The sequence below is a fragment of the Felis catus genome, chromosome B4 (genome assembly GCF_018350175.1).
Source record: "Felis catus isolate Fca126 chromosome B4, F.catus_Fca126_mat1.0, whole genome shotgun sequence".
In the NCBI taxonomy this organism is placed as follows: Eukaryota; Metazoa; Chordata; class Mammalia; order Carnivora; family Felidae; genus Felis; species Felis catus.
The window spans coordinates 67950217-67967112 of NC_058374.1; the positions used below are offsets into that span (position 1 = coordinate 67950217).

The window sequence follows — 16896 nt, forward strand, 5'->3', positions numbered from 1 at the left end:
AGAGAAGTGTGCTCCTCTCCTCTATCTCAGCAGAATATTGACAACTAAACTCATTATTTTACTTTAACGTCATTTGATAAATGAAACCATATAATATGAAATTTAAATAGAGATGTTGTCAAGATTGCTGAATATTAAATAATTTAGTGTGATCCCAATATTTAAATAAAATTTGAAAATTTGCTAAAAGCAATTCAAAGAAACCAAGAAGAATAACATTGATCAGATTTTTGTGTAAACTTTCTTTGCTTCCTGTACACACATGTACTTATTATAGCAGTAACTATTTTTTTAGTTGGCTTTTCCTACTGTACTATGAACTCAGATGAGGCATGGATTGTTTTTCCTGCTTATCTTTATTCTGCACTTATTCAGTATCTGGTCTAAGATAGCCATTCAGTAAATATTTATGGATGAAGAGAAATGTAGCTGAATTTTGAAAATGAAAAGCCAACATAGTTTATTATTTCCATTGTAAAACTGTTACAGTGGGAATTGGGAAATTTCCATCAATGAATATATGTGTTATCTTTTATGATTGTACTATGATACTAGCATCTTATGATTGAGTCAGCATTTCTTATTTGCCTTTATTTTATCATTTAAAAATAGGAAGTGAAGGCTCATTTCTTGTGAAAAGAAAATCCAATTCAATTAGTGTGGGAGAATTTTACCGAGATCGTGCCTTACAGCGTTGCTCACCAAATTTGCAGAGACATTCCAACTCATTGGTAAGTTATGATTAATTGTGATTATGTTGTGTGTTTTGTTATTGGTATTCTCTTGATAACTGAAATTATGTGTCAAAGCTAGGAGCTACTGGTACAGCAATTCCCTAATATTTGAAAACTTTATATACAGAATATATATATATATATATATATATACACACACACATATATACATATACATATAAACCATTTTAAATGTACATTTCTTGAGCTTTTGGGACCATATGTGTACTAAGTACACTTCAAAATGATTTATCTTTTTTTTTTTTTTTTTTCAGAGCTCCGTATCTATGGAGCCCAGGCTAGGTCTCTCTGTCTTATGGTGTGGCTTGGTCCTCTGAGTACTTTTGCTGGAAGTCTTACAGTGATCCTTAAGGAAACCAGATAGGAAACTGTTCTCTTCGCTGCAAGAAATGATAGTGATTTTATTATAAATGTCTATTTGTTTAATAGGGACCCATTTTCGATCATGAAGATTTACTGAGGCGAAAAAGAAAAATATTGTCTTCAGATGACTCACTCAGTAAGTATTTGACAATAATCGTAAATAAATAGATATTTTGAGGAGAATACAGTTCTTTGTTAAATTTCCTCTGTTCAATTTTTTTGGGTGTTAATTTCATCGTACATAACCTTCAAATTCTGTGTACCTAATGATATCACACACTGTAGAAAAATGAAATACAGTTATAGATTTAAAACTTTACCTTTTACGATTCTATGTAGGACTGACTCTTATCCTTTGTACTACTTTCCTGACATGTAAATAGTACCGTCACCAATGCAACTCTTCATCTCTTTCTGCAGGTCTATTGTTTTTTTTTTTTTTACACTACTTATACCATTTGATTAAATATGTATTATTTATTTTCCACCTCTGCCACTGGAATGTAAGCTCTGTAGTTTGTTTTCTCCTGAATCTCCAGTGCCTTGAAGGGATCCTTACAGGAGTAGGTGATCAGTAAATATTTACCAAGTGAACTTAAATTACTTGCTTATGTTTCCATTGTTTGTTTGTTTGTTTTTGACAAAAGGGTCATCAAAACTTCAATCCCATATGAGGCATTCAGACAGCATTTCTTCCCTGGCTTCTGAGAGAGAATATATTACATCATTAGACCTCTCAGCAAATGAACTAAGAGACATTGATGCCCTAAGCCAGAAATGCTGTATAAGTGGTCATTTGGAGCATCTTGAAAAGCTGGAGCTTCACCAGAATGGACTCACGAACTTTCCACAACAACTGTGTGAAGTAAATTTAATTTATCCTTATAACTCTCAGGATATTTGAAGAACTTTTGCAGTTTGATCTAATTTGCATGGTTAAATCTTTACAAAGAAGGATCTGCTTCTGCTTCATTGGATAGTAATTCCCCCTTTCTTGTAGTTGTCACATTAGTATCAGTCTATGTGGTGTTCAAGAACATCTTTGAGGATGGGGACCTGATGAAAAGGAATGCTAGGTTCTGTCCTGATGATACATGTGTACATGGTAGGATGTATCAAGGCTATACCTTCAGTTATTTACTTCTAGAAGACAACTTAAACTGTTTAAAGTAGGTAGACTGTTACACCTGGTTTAGTGGCACTGGCTCTGGCTTAGCTACCAGCTGTTTAACAATAAGTGTTACTTTGTCTGCTCCAAGCTTTCATTTCCTTACCTGCAGAAATACAGAGGCTCAGCTAAACTATCCGTAAGGCATTTATTGAGTTTTAAAATTATATGAGGCTTAAAAGTTGATTCTTTTTGCTCAGAGTTCCTATTTTCAAAAATTAAAGTATTAAATGATCTGCCAATAGAATAGTCCTCTGAATATTGACTTTGTTCATCATTTTTATGTACTGTAGACAAGAGCCAAAGATACACTGATGAATTAAAATAATCTTAATAAAATATTTAAATTATTAAACTGAATTCTTAGACTGAACTGCAAAGTTTGATGAAAAAACTATTTTTCTTCCCTTTTCTCACCTATAAAGCTTACGATAATTTTGAGACTTTTTAAAGCAACATTAACGTTGCATTTTTTAAGTATATTTAAGTGGTGTCTTTCCTTTACAGTGTGTGTATTTGGAGAAAGGGAGGACAGTCTTCTTGCAACCCATGTCTGAAATGTGTTCACTCTCTCCTTCTCCCCCTCTTCGCCAGTCTAAATCCACCAAGTCACAAGGGTCCTTACCCTTTTCTTTTCTTCTCCTCTTCATCCCTCCAGACCAGGTTGGCTACACACCCGATTTACATTTCCTTGGCATCCATGTTTTTCCCACAGTGCTCATTCACTTACAAATTTTGATCTAAGGTATATTCTCTTCACTAAATTGTCAACTTCCTGAGAACAGGAACTGTTTCAGGCTTGTTCATGTCTGTTCTCAGCGCCTCATAATGTCTTCCATAAAGTAGAGCCTTAATAGATGATTATTGAATTAATTCATGAAGGAATTAATGACTGACACTTGGTACACCTTCAATAAGTATTAGTTACAGAGTAAGTAAAATAGGACTAGAATATAGCTTAGCTAAAAAAAAAAGAGGATTTGAAAAGAGCATGACAGGTTGAAAAACATCAGGGTATTTAAAGACCAGACCAGCTCAGAATCTCTTAAGGAAATTTTAAATTGGCACCAATAGATGGCAGTTTTTAAAATCACCGCTTGAGGGGCGCCTGGGTGGCGCAGTCAGTTAAGCGTCCGACTTCAGCTCAGGTCACGATCTCGCGGTCCGTGAGTTCGAGCCCCGCGTCGGGCTCTGGGCTGATGGCTCAGAGCCTGGAGCCTGCTTCCGATTCTGTGTCTCCCTCTCTCTCTGCCCCTCCCCCGTTCATGCTCTGTCTCTCTCTGTCTCAAAAATAAGTAAACGTTAAAAAAAATAAAATAAATAAAAAAATAAAATCACCGCTTGTAGGTGTCTATGCCAAAAAATTTCCTGGTTAAAATTTGGGAATGAATAATGTAAAAATACATTTTTTTGAATAATCTGGTAGGATCTGAAACAGTGACAGATATTTTGAAACAACTTCTGGGGCAAAGATCCATTAATATAAGCTTTATAATCATGTCAAACTCTAGATTTCTGTGAGGATAAATATATTGGTATATAACGAAGAGCAGAGAGAAGAGATTATTTTTTATATTGTAGCCCTTTGGCGACAATCCATACCAACGATTTAAAACATTGACATATAAATGGAAAGTTTCTTATTGTCATGGTAAAATTAGAAAGTGCTTAAAAATGGAAAATAGAGATTTGAAACAAAAAGTTTTATAAAAAAGAGGAAGTCCTAAAATGAAACCTGTATACAATGACTACTTTTTTGGTTAAGTCATATTTATATTAAAATGTATAACAGTTTCTAAAAGCTAGTATTTAAAAATGTATTCCCAGGATTATGTCATACTGTTTATTCATTAATTAATTCAAATATTTGTTGAGGCTTATTCTGCTTCCATTTCACTCTTTGCGGGAATAATTTGCAAAAACAAAACAAAACTGAAATAAGCTCTTAACCCTGTTTTTCTGAATTGCTTTTGACAGTTACCTGTTATGTTTTCCTGGTTTTTACCCATTTAATAGCAGGGATGGTTGGATTAGTCATTACACTGAGGCTCTCTTATGGATTGTGTTTTCAGGTTTTTGGAAAATTCTTAATGGTTCTAGTTACCAGCGGTATGGAAGGCAGAAATATTAGCTAATTTGAACTTTTTCAGATGGTTTTCAGATGGTTAGAGAATTTTAAAATATTGTCTTTCCAGACCCTGAAGTGTTTGACACATTTGGACTTGCACAGTAATAAATTTACATCATTTCCCTCTTACTTGTTGAAAATGAATTGTATTGCCAACCTTGATATCTCTCGAAACGACATCAACCCCTCAGTAGTTTTGGATCCTGCAGTGAAGTGCCCAACCTTGAAGCAGTTTAACTTGTCATATAATCAGCTGTCTTCTTTTCCTGAGAACCTTGGTGATGTGGTAGAGAAATTGGAACAGCTCATTTTAGAAGGGTAAGAAAGGGGCTCATTAAATACAAAAGGGTTGCCTTACATTGAAGTTTCATAAGAATGACAAATTATGCTGACATTATTTCTATAGTAATGGGTTTTAAACCATAATATGAGAAGAGACTGAGGGAATTAATATTATAGTTTCTATCAGTTGACTTAAATTTTTACAACTAATTTAAAACTTAGTCTGCTTTGATGCTATTCTTTGAAGGCAAATTGTTTTGATTTTTTTCTTCAAAGCATATGAATTTATGCAATTTAATCCTCATTTTGTTTCTTATAACTAGAAATAAAATATCAGGAATATGTTCCCACTTAAGCCTGAAGGAACTGAAAATTTTAAACCTTAGTAAAAACCACATTACATCCCTATCAGAAGATTTCCTTGAGGCGTGTCCTAAAGTGGAGAGTTTCAGTGCCCGAATGAATTATCTTGGTAAGTATCCTGTGGGAATCTCCTTTTAACCAGTATTAGAGGATGAGTCATACATGGACATTTCAGGTGGGGATATAAAGGTGGCATTTCAATTTAAATGTAATGGGGGAATTTCAGATACAAAGTTAACAGGTCAGTGATTAAAAAAAACGAGTTTTCAAGCCATGAAAACGTGGAAGAAACTTAAACGCATATTGCTGCATGAAAGAAGCCAATCTGAAGAGGCTACATGCTATATGATTCCAACTATATGACATTTTGGGTAAGACAGAACTGTGGGGACAGTAAAATAACCAGTGATGGTCAGGAGTTTGGAGGGAGGGAGAGAGGAATGAGGAGGTGAGTGGGATTTTTAGGACAGTGAAACTATTCTGTGTGACGCTGTAAAGTGGGTACGTGTCATCATACATTTGTCCTAGAGGACATACAACATGAAGAGTGAACTTTATTGTAAATGATGACTTTTAGTTAATAATAATGTATTAATATTGGCTTACCAATTATAACAAATACACCAAGCCATGCAAGTTATTAGTCATAAGAATGAAAATGTGTGTGTGTGGGGAGGGGGAGTGATGGTGAAGAGAGAAGGGCTTTAAGGGAACTCTTTGTACTTTCTGCTCAATTCTTCTGTACACCTGAAGCTACCCTAAAAACTAGTTTATTTTTAAATTCTAAAACATAAAAATTTTTAATACTGAAAAAATTTTCAATTTAAAAAATTACAGCAGATTGCTGTTGTCATAGACTAAAATGACATTTCCTTGGACTCCCAGATAGTCCTTTATACTGTGGTTCATTTTAGTCTGGAAAACTAAAAATGCATATGGCTGCATGAACTGGTTGAAGCCAGAATACTGAGTGCCCAACAGAGGTTTACTCAATTTTTTGGATTATAAATATAGTTACTGTTATTATTTCTTTTGGAAATAAAATTAATCAGTTAACAGTTTTCAAATTAGTAAGATTAATGTGTATTCATTGAGCACTTGCTCTGATACTACAAGATATTCTAGTAATACAGAATATGATCATCACTTTTATTAAAAGTTGGGGAATACTCCATTTTCTCTTAGCATGTGAGATAGCAGGGAATTATGTTTATCTGAACATAAGTTCAGTAGTCTATCTGAACATTCTAGTATTAAGGGACAAAATACTTTTATGGAAATATATGGGGACTCCCCATATTTTATCTTCCTCAAGAAGATAAAAGGAGGCCACGTGCACCTTCCCATCCATGTATACTGACTGACTCTGTAAAATACTTTTTAATACTGCTTAAAAGCAGACTACAATTTGACATATCCTAAAATATTTTATTTTGTTGGAACTTTCAGAAGCTAGTAATGATAAAAGCTATGTAAATTTGTATAATATTTTCTTCCTTTCTCCCTTCTTCTAGGCCTCTTGAATACTGCCCATTTTCCTACTATGGACATGAAAATGGGGGATAGAGTGGTTCCCTCTCTAATGAGCAAAGAAAACCCAGTCTCTGTCCTTAGGGAATAAGTAGTTAGGTTCAGAAGACAGGCATTCAGTAACTAAGCTAAGTGTTGTGAGGAAAAGTTGAGGATGCTACTGGGGTACCTCGGTGGGGAGTGGAGGCTCATATCCAGACTGTGGAGACAGGGAAAGGTTTCTGTGTCTCTGACACTTAAGTTGGATCTGGAAAGAAGAGCATCCCAAGAAACCTGAGGCTTGATTCATATGTCATCTCAGCTGAATCTCATAAAAATCCTATAGGGTAGGATAGGTATGATCTCTGATCGACTGAGATTTTTGTGTGACATAGAGGTGTAGAATGAATTAACTAGTTGTAGTGGAAACTTGAATATAACCAAGTTCAAAAATCTGTTTGCTTTGCACTACAACAACTGTGTAGTTTTAGGGTCTTTCATTTGGAAAGATGCCCTAGGAAGGTGATATCTGAGCAGAACCACTAACCATTACAAATAATCCCACGTGAAATATAGTTTCAGTCCTTTGACTTTGAGTGTCTTTTCCATACAGCATCTGAACCTCTTAATTCTTAAGAGGAGAATCATTTATTTTGCCACAAATACTTTTCAGATATAGGTAAAAAATAATAGCATGTTCCTTTTCAGCCTCTCAGGAAAACAGCTTCGAGCAGTGTTTTGGAACACTTTGACTCTTGAAGATTTTACTAGAGAAAATATAACCCATTGAAAATGCTAAGAAGTAATTTCTCAAGCCACTTGCATAGAACCATAGAGCTTTAGATATCTGAAGAATCTCAGAATTCATCTAGTGTAGCTGCACTATTTTACAGATAAAAAATAGGCTGAATGATTTGCTCATTTTCCAAAATTGTGTCCACAGAGTTTTATTTATTATACTTCATACTGTATTTCCTTTTTGGAAGTTGATAAAATATATGAGAATATTGAGGACGCTGAGATATTTCACCTTATTTTACTTAAATGTTTCCCCAATCTCTTAAGATCGATCATATGATCAAAGAATACTTTTATTAAGTAACATCCACTGTTGTTGCATAGAACACTCTTTATTAGGTGGCACTGTAAAGAATTTTTATCTTTACGTTGTATTGTGTATTAGTTTTCAAAGTGTTTTGTTATGTTTACTTAAGAGTAATATGAATTAATTTATAATTTATGTACACATAATATCACATAATTTGGAATGAATATTCTAATAATTTTTACTCTGTACAGATGTTGGGCAGAGATTTGTGTTCAGATAATTGTTTAGATTTCAGATGAAAATATTCTTATAAGGATGGTGTATTAATTTAATGTTCAGTGTTAGGAGTAAGGATATTACCTTATTTTAAAAGTCAGCATGAAAATGGAAATTGAATTAAGTGACAGGTCCTTGGTAGCTGTTCTTACTGTCAAATCTAATGGAAATCTAGTTAAAATGATTAAAATGTCCCTTATCTCACTTTTATTTTCTTTTAGCTGCTGTGCCTTTTTTGCCTTCTTCTCTGACAAGCCTAAAATTGTCCCAAAACAGATTTACATGTGTTCCTGAAGCAATTTTAAATCTTCCACAGTAAGTTTGCTATTTTAATTTTAAAACCACATGAGCTGGAACAAAGCCCTCAGAAACATGGTTTTGATTTAGGCATATCAATTGATTTATAATTCATAATTGATTTCTAAAGCTATTCAGTTTAATGTTCTTAAATCTATGAATGTTTGTTTTTTACTAGGCAAAACACCCAAGTTGCTATTTGTGTTCTTTAACTTTTATATCAGGGTGCTATTGTTTTGAAACAATTTAATGTTAATTAATGTTTGCACCATTACAAACAATTGAGGTTATAGTGGCTATCACTTTAACTTTGAAATTTTGCTTGCTCTCAGAGGTTGATATGCTACTAAGATATTATTAACTTTGAAATTATACTTATGTTTGAGTAAAAACTGGAGAAAGAGTGGTTCCCTCACTAATGAGCAAAGCAAACCCAGTCTCTGTCCTCAGGGAATAAGTAATTAGGTTCAGAAGACAGGCATTCAATAACTAAGCTACATGCTGTGAGGAAAAGTTGAGGGTTATACAAGGGTACCTCGGGGAGGATCTCATCCAGACTGTGGAGGCAAGGAAATGTTTGGCGAAGACATTTTTGGTGAGGATTAGGACAATTTATATAGCTCTAGGTATTTGGGATGTTTCTAGTTAGTTTCATTAAAAAAATGAAAGCTTCCTATGTTATCTTAAGTACCATTATAACTGTGTTGTATATATTATAAACCAAATCCATAAGTGTATATGTGCAAATATATATATATATACAAATATATATATATATATATATATATATATATGTATGTATGTATGTATAGTCAAATAATGCTTAGTTATAATCTAGCCATAGAAGATGTCAAACAGACATATAATAATTAATTTCAATCTGGCTTTAGAATGTGTTAGACACTGTTTTAAGTGCTCAATGGTGGATGCTGCCTTTAATTGTCCTAATAAAACTGGAAATAGGTGCTGTTATTATCTCCACTTTATAATGAGAATATGATTTTATTAAAGAGATGAAGTAACTTGCCTAAAGTCACAATTCTTAAACTCTGGCGGCTCAACCTTCTAGTCTTAACTCATGTATACAGGCACCTCTAGAATACAGGTGGTCTTATATTTTAAACATAATATGTTCCTGGGGTGCCTGGGTGGCTCAATCAGTTGAGCGTCTGACTTTGGCTCTGGTCATGATCTCATGGTTTGTGAGTTCAAGCCCCGCGTTAAGCTCTGTGCTGACAGCTCAGAACCTGGAGGCTGTTTCAGATCTGTGTCTCCCTCTCTCTCTGCCCCTCCACCACTCATGCTCTGTCTCTCTCTCTCTCAAAAATAAATAAACATTAAAAAATAAAAATAAAAAAACCATAATATGTTCCTGAAAATGTGTTTGAAAGTCAAATATTTATGAAAGTTAGTAGATATATTACCATCAAGGTTTCTTCCCAAATAACTAAAAATATTATTTGGTCCTTAATTACTCTATACTTTTAGACAACATCTCCAGATATACATTTCTAGCATTTTGTATATATTTCTTTAAAACAATTTTCTGTGAAACAAAAGAATATGCAGTTGGCCAGCTTAAGTTCCCATTGAGGCTAAAAAGGATTGCTTTTGAACAGTCTGGTGATTCTTGGCTTTATCTAAGTTGTATGGTTTGTTAGATATTCACATCTTTTCTCTAAAACAGTCCAATTAATTTTCTTATTTTCACACATCTTTATGAGATAGTTAGGGCAGAATCCAGGATAATTGTAAAATGAGAGCAAAAACGTGTAGACCTGAATCTTGGTGTAGATGGTTGTACGACTGCGTGAGCTTAGGTAGAACCAATTCATCATGGTTCAGATATGCTGCATGAAAGGGGTCAGTATATAACTGCAAAAGTCCAGGCAACCTTTACATGGTCAAATATATCACCATCACTGACTGTGTATTCTTCCTACACATGTACGCTTATATGTGACATGTGTTTTTCTGTCGTTTCCTGCAAACTTTGGGGAGTGTATTCCTGCATGAAAGCAACCAATTTGCATTGGGCCTACCGCATGCAAGACATCATGTTGTGTTGAGATATTTATCATACTGAGACAAGCTGTTAAAAGGTTATGCCCCTGCATGTTATTAATTAGCTCCAGGGCATAACCTCTGAAGAATCCTCCCAGTAACGAGGGAAATTGAAAAGAGAAGCGGGGAGCTACATATTTGTAACCCTTGTATAGAAGGCATATTCATAAATCTTGTATAGAAATGACCATTTTTGCCTTTGTTAATTATGATTTCTCATGCATCATAAACATTGGTAAACACTTGCTCTTTCATTCTAAGATTGACATTTTCATGGTTCTGAAGTAAGGAAATTATGCTTCAGTTTTGTTTTTAATGGTCCTTATTCATTTAAATGTTGTTCCTAGTGAGACATACTTTTTTCTAGCCCATATATGTCTCTATGAACACACAAGAACACATGCATACTTAAATGTAAATAATGTTAGTTTTAAAGTTGTTTCTCTGGTGAAAATTGCTTGTGATATTATCTCACGTGTTGTGGAAGCACTCATTTGGCTTTTATGTTGACATTGTATTGTTCTAGCTTACGGTCCTTAGATATGAGCAGCAATGATATTCAATATCTACCGAGTCCTGCACACTGGAAATCTTTGAACTTAAGGGAACTCTTGTTCAGTTTTAATCAGATCAGCGTCTTGGACTTGAGCGAAAAAGCACATGTGTGGTCAAGAGTAGAGAAACTGCATCTTGCTCATAATAAACTGAAAGAGGTAAGAGGTCATCCTATTTGTTTAAAACGATTGCCGATTTAATAATGTGCTTTTGTGATTTGAAAACATCACGGATTGGCCATTTTGAAATCTGTTTGATATTTCTTATCTTTGAATAACATCCCATCCTACCATGAAGTAAATGGGCATATTAGCGTAGGTTAACTTTCTTAAAAATCACTTTGTGTTCTAGTTTTGAAGAATTATATGGATATATATAATTATGAATATGTGTAATGCTCTGTTTTATTTTTCGCTAAATCTCTGATCTCATCACAGACTCACAGATACTCTATATTTCCCAAGTTGTTGCTGAGCCATACGCAGTATGTGTTTTTCAGCTGACTTTCCTATTTTCTTAAACTTGTGCATGCCTCCATCATGCTGCCCTTTACCCCAGTGGGTCAGCCTTCTTTGCTTCACTCCATTGCCTCTGTTGTAAATCTAAAACTGATTTTTCCATTCAGCCAAGAAAAAAATATATATTTTTGCCAACTTCGAGTTTTTTTGTATATGAAAGCCAAAAAGAATTGAGTTCAGAAAAACTGTGGGGGCACCTGGGTGGCTCAGTCAAGTGTTCGACTTCAGTCCAGGTCATTATCTCACGGTTCATGAGTTCAAGCCCTGCATCGGGCTCTGTGCTGAAAGCTCAGAGCCTGGAGCTTGCTTCAGATTCTGTGTCTCCCTCTCTCTCTGCCCCTCTCCTGCTCACACTCTGTCTCTCTCTCAAAAATAAACATTAAAAAAAAATAAAAAAAAAGAAACTGTGAATATTTTTTGCTACTTTTTTTTTTTATTTTGTCAGCATATCAATGTTTTCTGTTGTAAAAGTAATGCACACTGCTTAACAATTTGGAAGAGGAAAAAATAAAAAGACCTCCTACCAGGATACTACCTAAAGTGTAAACATTTAGTTATATTTTTAGAACATTATGTTGTATGTAAGTTTATAACTAGATCTTTATAGTTTTACTGAAGAACATAGTGTAAAGGAACAGACTGAAGTCACAGATGACTGGATTTAGATAAATATAAAAAACTTCTTTACTTTCAGTGTTGTGAGGAGGAGATGTTTACCAAGGGAGAATGGGTCTTTAAAGATTATAAATAAGTGATATATATTGTTTTGGGTAAGTCATTTATACTTGCATATATTTGTATTGACAACTATGACACATTCTGCTGAGAGATTATTCAAGTTGCAGATAGGCTCTCTGAGCCTTTCTCATTTCCTAGTAAGCACCTTGTTTCTTGGCAACACACATTTCTTCCTTCCTACCAACAAGATTTGCCCTTTTTTTTTTTTATCTCATTAAGATTCCTCCTGAGATTGGCTGTCTTGAAAACCTGACCTCCTTTGATGTCAGTTACAATCTGGAACTGAGATCCTTTCCTAATGAAATGGGGAAATTAAGCAAAATATGGGATCTTCCTTTGGATGAACTACGTCTTAATTTTGATTTTAAACATATAGGATGTAAAGCCAAAGACATCATAAGGTTAGATAATTTTATTTCCATTTTTAAAATTAAGTTTGCTTCAGATGTTTTTTAGTCTGTGACTTTGGTGGATCTAATAGTTATGATTTAGGAAATAATACATAGTACTGTTTCATGGTAATATGCTATGTGTCATTTGCCTTTTATTTAATAAATGGGTTCATTTGGTGCCACTGAAGAGCTTTTCATTTTCTCCTAGCCACGCTGATGTGGAGAGAATGGCTTTCCCTTCTTATCCATGCTTTTCATTAGAAATGGACTCTAAAAGGAAATTATGGCTATTTGGTCTCTTGTTACAAATATATGTTCTAAAGAAATAGTGCAAAGTATAATGACTTCTCAAGCTGCATTTCATATAGTGAAGAGTTACCATGTGTCTGTTATATCTTAAAGCATTATAGATACTTAAATGATATAAAATTACTAACTTCGATTTTGCCTGTGAGGGTGAATAACCTACTAACCCTGGTCATTTTTGAAACCACCAAAGCTCTCCAGACATCACTGCTTGTGGTCTTCACACATTATGAACTTCAAATATCTTTGGTAATGGACTGTATCTTACTCTCTGTCACCACTTCAGTGTGTCAGTCTTACTATTACCTACTTGTAAAGTTATTTAATCCCATTTCCACCAAATTACTCCTATCTATATTTATCTTGCAGGCTTCAGCTCATTTGTCACCTCTCTGTATCCATGACTTGACTATAATATCCAGCAGGGCAGGGACCATGGCTGCATTGACTCATAGTGTGATTCTTGTCACCTAACGCAAAGCCTGGCATATAATTGATCATTTTTGAATTACCAGTGAACTACATACTTACTTAATTCTCTTATGCTTAAATTTTCTTAAATTACATTTAACTTTTTATCTTTTTATGAGGAAAGCTTTGGTTTTCTGTTCCCCTAGACTTGATTTAATTTGCAAAGAAAGGCTTTGTCACTAGCTAAACTAAACATGACTACCTTTTATTCTACCTGATTGTTTCCCATGATTTTCTCTCAAATTAAATTGGTTCAATTAAAATTGGTTCAATTCTTGGTAAACATTTAGCAGAACTACTTTTTAGTGTATTATGCTGTATGATGAAGCCACTATATCTACTTGTAAATGTGTTTAACATTTTGAGTAGGGGAGACTGTAGTACTTTAGAAATTGTAGGCATCATTTCCTTTTTTGAAGGATGACTTTTTCAAAGTGTGCTGACTTCTTCCTAGACATTTGGGCCATCGATATTCTTGCTTATTGCTAATAAAAACAGAGGGGCGGTTGGGTGGCTCAGTCGGTTGAACGTCCGACTTCGGCTCAGGTCATGATCTCGCAGTCGGTGAGTTTGAGCCCTGCGTCGGGCTCTGTGCTGACAGCTCAGAGCCTGGAGCCTGTTTCAGATTCTGTGTCTCCCTCTCTCTCTGCCCCTCCCCCGCTCATGCTCTGTCTCTTTCGGTCAAAAATATATAAACACTAAAAAAATTAAAAAAACAAAAACAAAACAGCGTAAGTTGTATGTGAGAAAATGATTTCAATAATAACAGGCACAATGTCTGATCTGTCAGGTTGTATTTTCTCAACCATCGAATTAAATCATGAAAAGTAATGATGCCTTTTGTTCAGATCCTTGAGAATGTTGGTCAGAATCCTATTAGATTCTGGATCTAATGGATCAGTCAATATTCCCTAAAATTGACATATTACTTAATTTGCTCCTTTAATTTTAGTTTTTAATGTTTATTCATTTTTGAGAGACAGAGAGAGAGCACAAGCAGGGGAGGGGCAGAGAGAGAGGGAGACACAGCATCCGAAGCAGGCTCCAGGCTTTGAGCTGTCAGCACAGAGCCCGACATGGGCCTCGAACTCGTGGACCATGAGATCATGACCTGAGACTAGGTCGGACACTCAACCGACTGAGCCACCCAGATGTCTCAGTTTTGCTCCTTTAAATTTAAACTGTGGCAACATTTCAACATAGTTAAAAATATGACTTTCTATATCCAACATATTTTTAAGAACATTTAAAATCTAGTATTAATTTAAAGGTGGTTTGCTTAGCTACCTACACCACTTCGAATTAGCTTCAATTATTTTTTTCATTAAGATTGTTAGAAAAAGGAACATATTATCTGCTGATAGTATAATAGTTTACATGTATTAATTTATAACATAACCAGTATGTTGTCAGTTTAATGTATACATTATATATACAATATATAGTATATATACAGTATATATACATACACGCACACACACAGGCACATATAATATATCCAGTGAGACCTCACTATCAAAGTTTAGTATAACAGTACACATATATACTCTATCTTCATTCTCTGTCATAGGGGCTTTGTAAAATTTTATACCTTGTAATTTTTAGGGTTTTATCTGTGTTATTTAAAGAAATTCATATATATATATGTATACACATATATATGTACATATATATACACACAATGCTAATTACTTCATAATTATTAGCATTCTAATTAGTGTTGCAAACATATTTTGATTATTTCTGGTGATAGTATAACAGGTCATTTTTTTTCATAATGCTACCAGTCATTATCAACTACATTAACATCGCTCACAAAATATATGCACTAACAGTGTGTTGAAAGACATGTGCCCTTATTAGGTCCATGAGCTAAGCAGTGTTTGGCACTATATTTTAGAACAGTCTGGTATTTTAAAAATTTCAACACCTAAGAATTCATCTATATCTTAAGTAACAGTGTTAAGCAGCTTATTATTTTACTTTTGTCTTTCAAATACCAGGTTTCTTCAGCAGCGGTTAAAAAAGGCTGTGCCCTATAACCGAATGAAGCTTATGATTGTGGGAAATACTGGGAGTGGTAAAACCACCTTACTGCAGCAACTAACGAAAAGCAAGAAATCAGATCCTGGGGTGCAAAGCGCCACAGTTGGTATAGATGTGAAGGACTGGCCTATCCAAATAAGAGGCAAAGGGAAGAAAGACCTCATTCTAAATGTGTGGGATTTTGCAGGTATTTCTTTCACTAGAATATTTTATTCACATTTATCTTTTACTTAGGACAGGGATTTAAAAGCCGAGATTTTGTTCCAGTACTGCAACGAGACCTGGTGGATCCTACAGAATTATTCCAAAGCCATTTACTTCTAATTTTACCCTTGCCACCAGGGTGAATTCCATGGAGGGAAATGTTAGGAACCAATAGGAGCCAGGTAAAGCTTAAATACTTGGTTTGGTAGCTGACATATATGCTGAAACTTGTCAATCCCTAGTAAAAACCCAGTATAGTCTTCTAAACGTGGTCTGTTGGCTGTTTTCCTCTCTCTCTCTTTGTATGATAAATAGTGATATTATCACCTAAAACAATGGCTCCAATCTTTATTTAGGTCGTGAGGAATTCTACAGCACTCATCCTCACTTCATGACCCAGCGGGCCCTCTACCTGGCTGTCTATGACCTCAGCAAAGGGCAGGCTGAAGTCGATGCCATGAAGCCTTGGCTCTTCAATATAAAGGTCGTCTGTTCTAATCGTTTGAAAATAGAAAGTAACGTTTATTTTAATCGTTTGAAAATAGAAAATAACATTTATTTTTGTATGTGTAAGGTAATTTATTTTGGACAGTTGCTTCAAACAGTCTCCTCAGTTTTTAAAAATGAAGTTGGAAGCACTGAAATTTGGGGGCACCTGGCTGTCTCTGTTGGTTAAGCATCTGACTCTTGATTTCAGCTCAATGCTTGGGATTCTCTCTCTGCCCCTCCTCTGCTCATACTCTCTTTCTCTGTCTCCTCTCTCTCAAAATAAGTACATAAACATTAAAAAAAATTTAAAACTAAGAAGCACTAAAATTTTGAGTTGGGGACTTTGTAGTGTAATTAGGCTGTGACATGAAAATAGTGTGTTCCATATTGATGAATGTTAAAGATACTTAAAACCCTTTTAAGCTATAAAAATTGAAAATATATACATTATATATATATATATATATATATATATATATATATATATATATATATACACACACACACACACACACATATAGTGGATATATATATATAATGTTTTTGATCATTTTATTTCCTTTTAAAAAAATTTTTAATGTTTATTTTTGAGAGAGAGAGAGACAGAGAGAGACAGAGAGAGAGAAAGTGAGGGAGGGGCAGAGAGAGAGGGAGACACAGCATCCAAAGCAGGCTCCAGGCTCTGAGTGGTCAGCACAGAGCCCAATGCACGGCTCAAACTCACAAGCCGTGAGACCATGACGTGACCCAAAGCTGGATGCTTAACCAACTGAGCCATCCAGGCACCCCAATCACTTTATTTCTTAAATGAAGGACAAACCTCCCTAATTTAAAATAAACTACACTAAACAAAAGCAATCCACGAATCATTAGCTATGCCCTCATTGGCGATTTAGTAGGAAGTCCTTCAGATCTTAAACTTTT

General features: G+C 34.6%; 1 protein-coding gene across 3 annotated transcripts in view; it reads left to right on the forward strand.

Moving 5' to 3' along the window:
- Positions 1–16896, forward strand: part of LRRK2 (leucine rich repeat kinase 2) — a 137334-nt gene that overhangs the window by 61496 nt on the left and 58942 nt on the right. For all 3 annotated transcript variants that reach the window (XM_023256946.2, XM_045061649.1, XM_045061648.1), the window contains 10 exons: positions 613–731; positions 1185–1254; positions 1766–1983; positions 4482–4732; positions 5020–5168; positions 8114–8207; positions 10780–10966; positions 12284–12465; positions 15237–15466; positions 15840–15967. In XM_023256946.2, the coding sequence (XP_023112714.1) occupies positions 613–731; positions 1185–1254; positions 1766–1983; positions 4482–4732; positions 5020–5168; positions 8114–8207; positions 10780–10966; positions 12284–12465; positions 15237–15466; positions 15840–15967 (1628 nt within the window). The remainder of the gene's footprint in view (positions 1–612; positions 732–1184; positions 1255–1765; positions 1984–4481; positions 4733–5019; positions 5169–8113; positions 8208–10779; positions 10967–12283; positions 12466–15236; positions 15467–15839; positions 15968–16896) is intronic.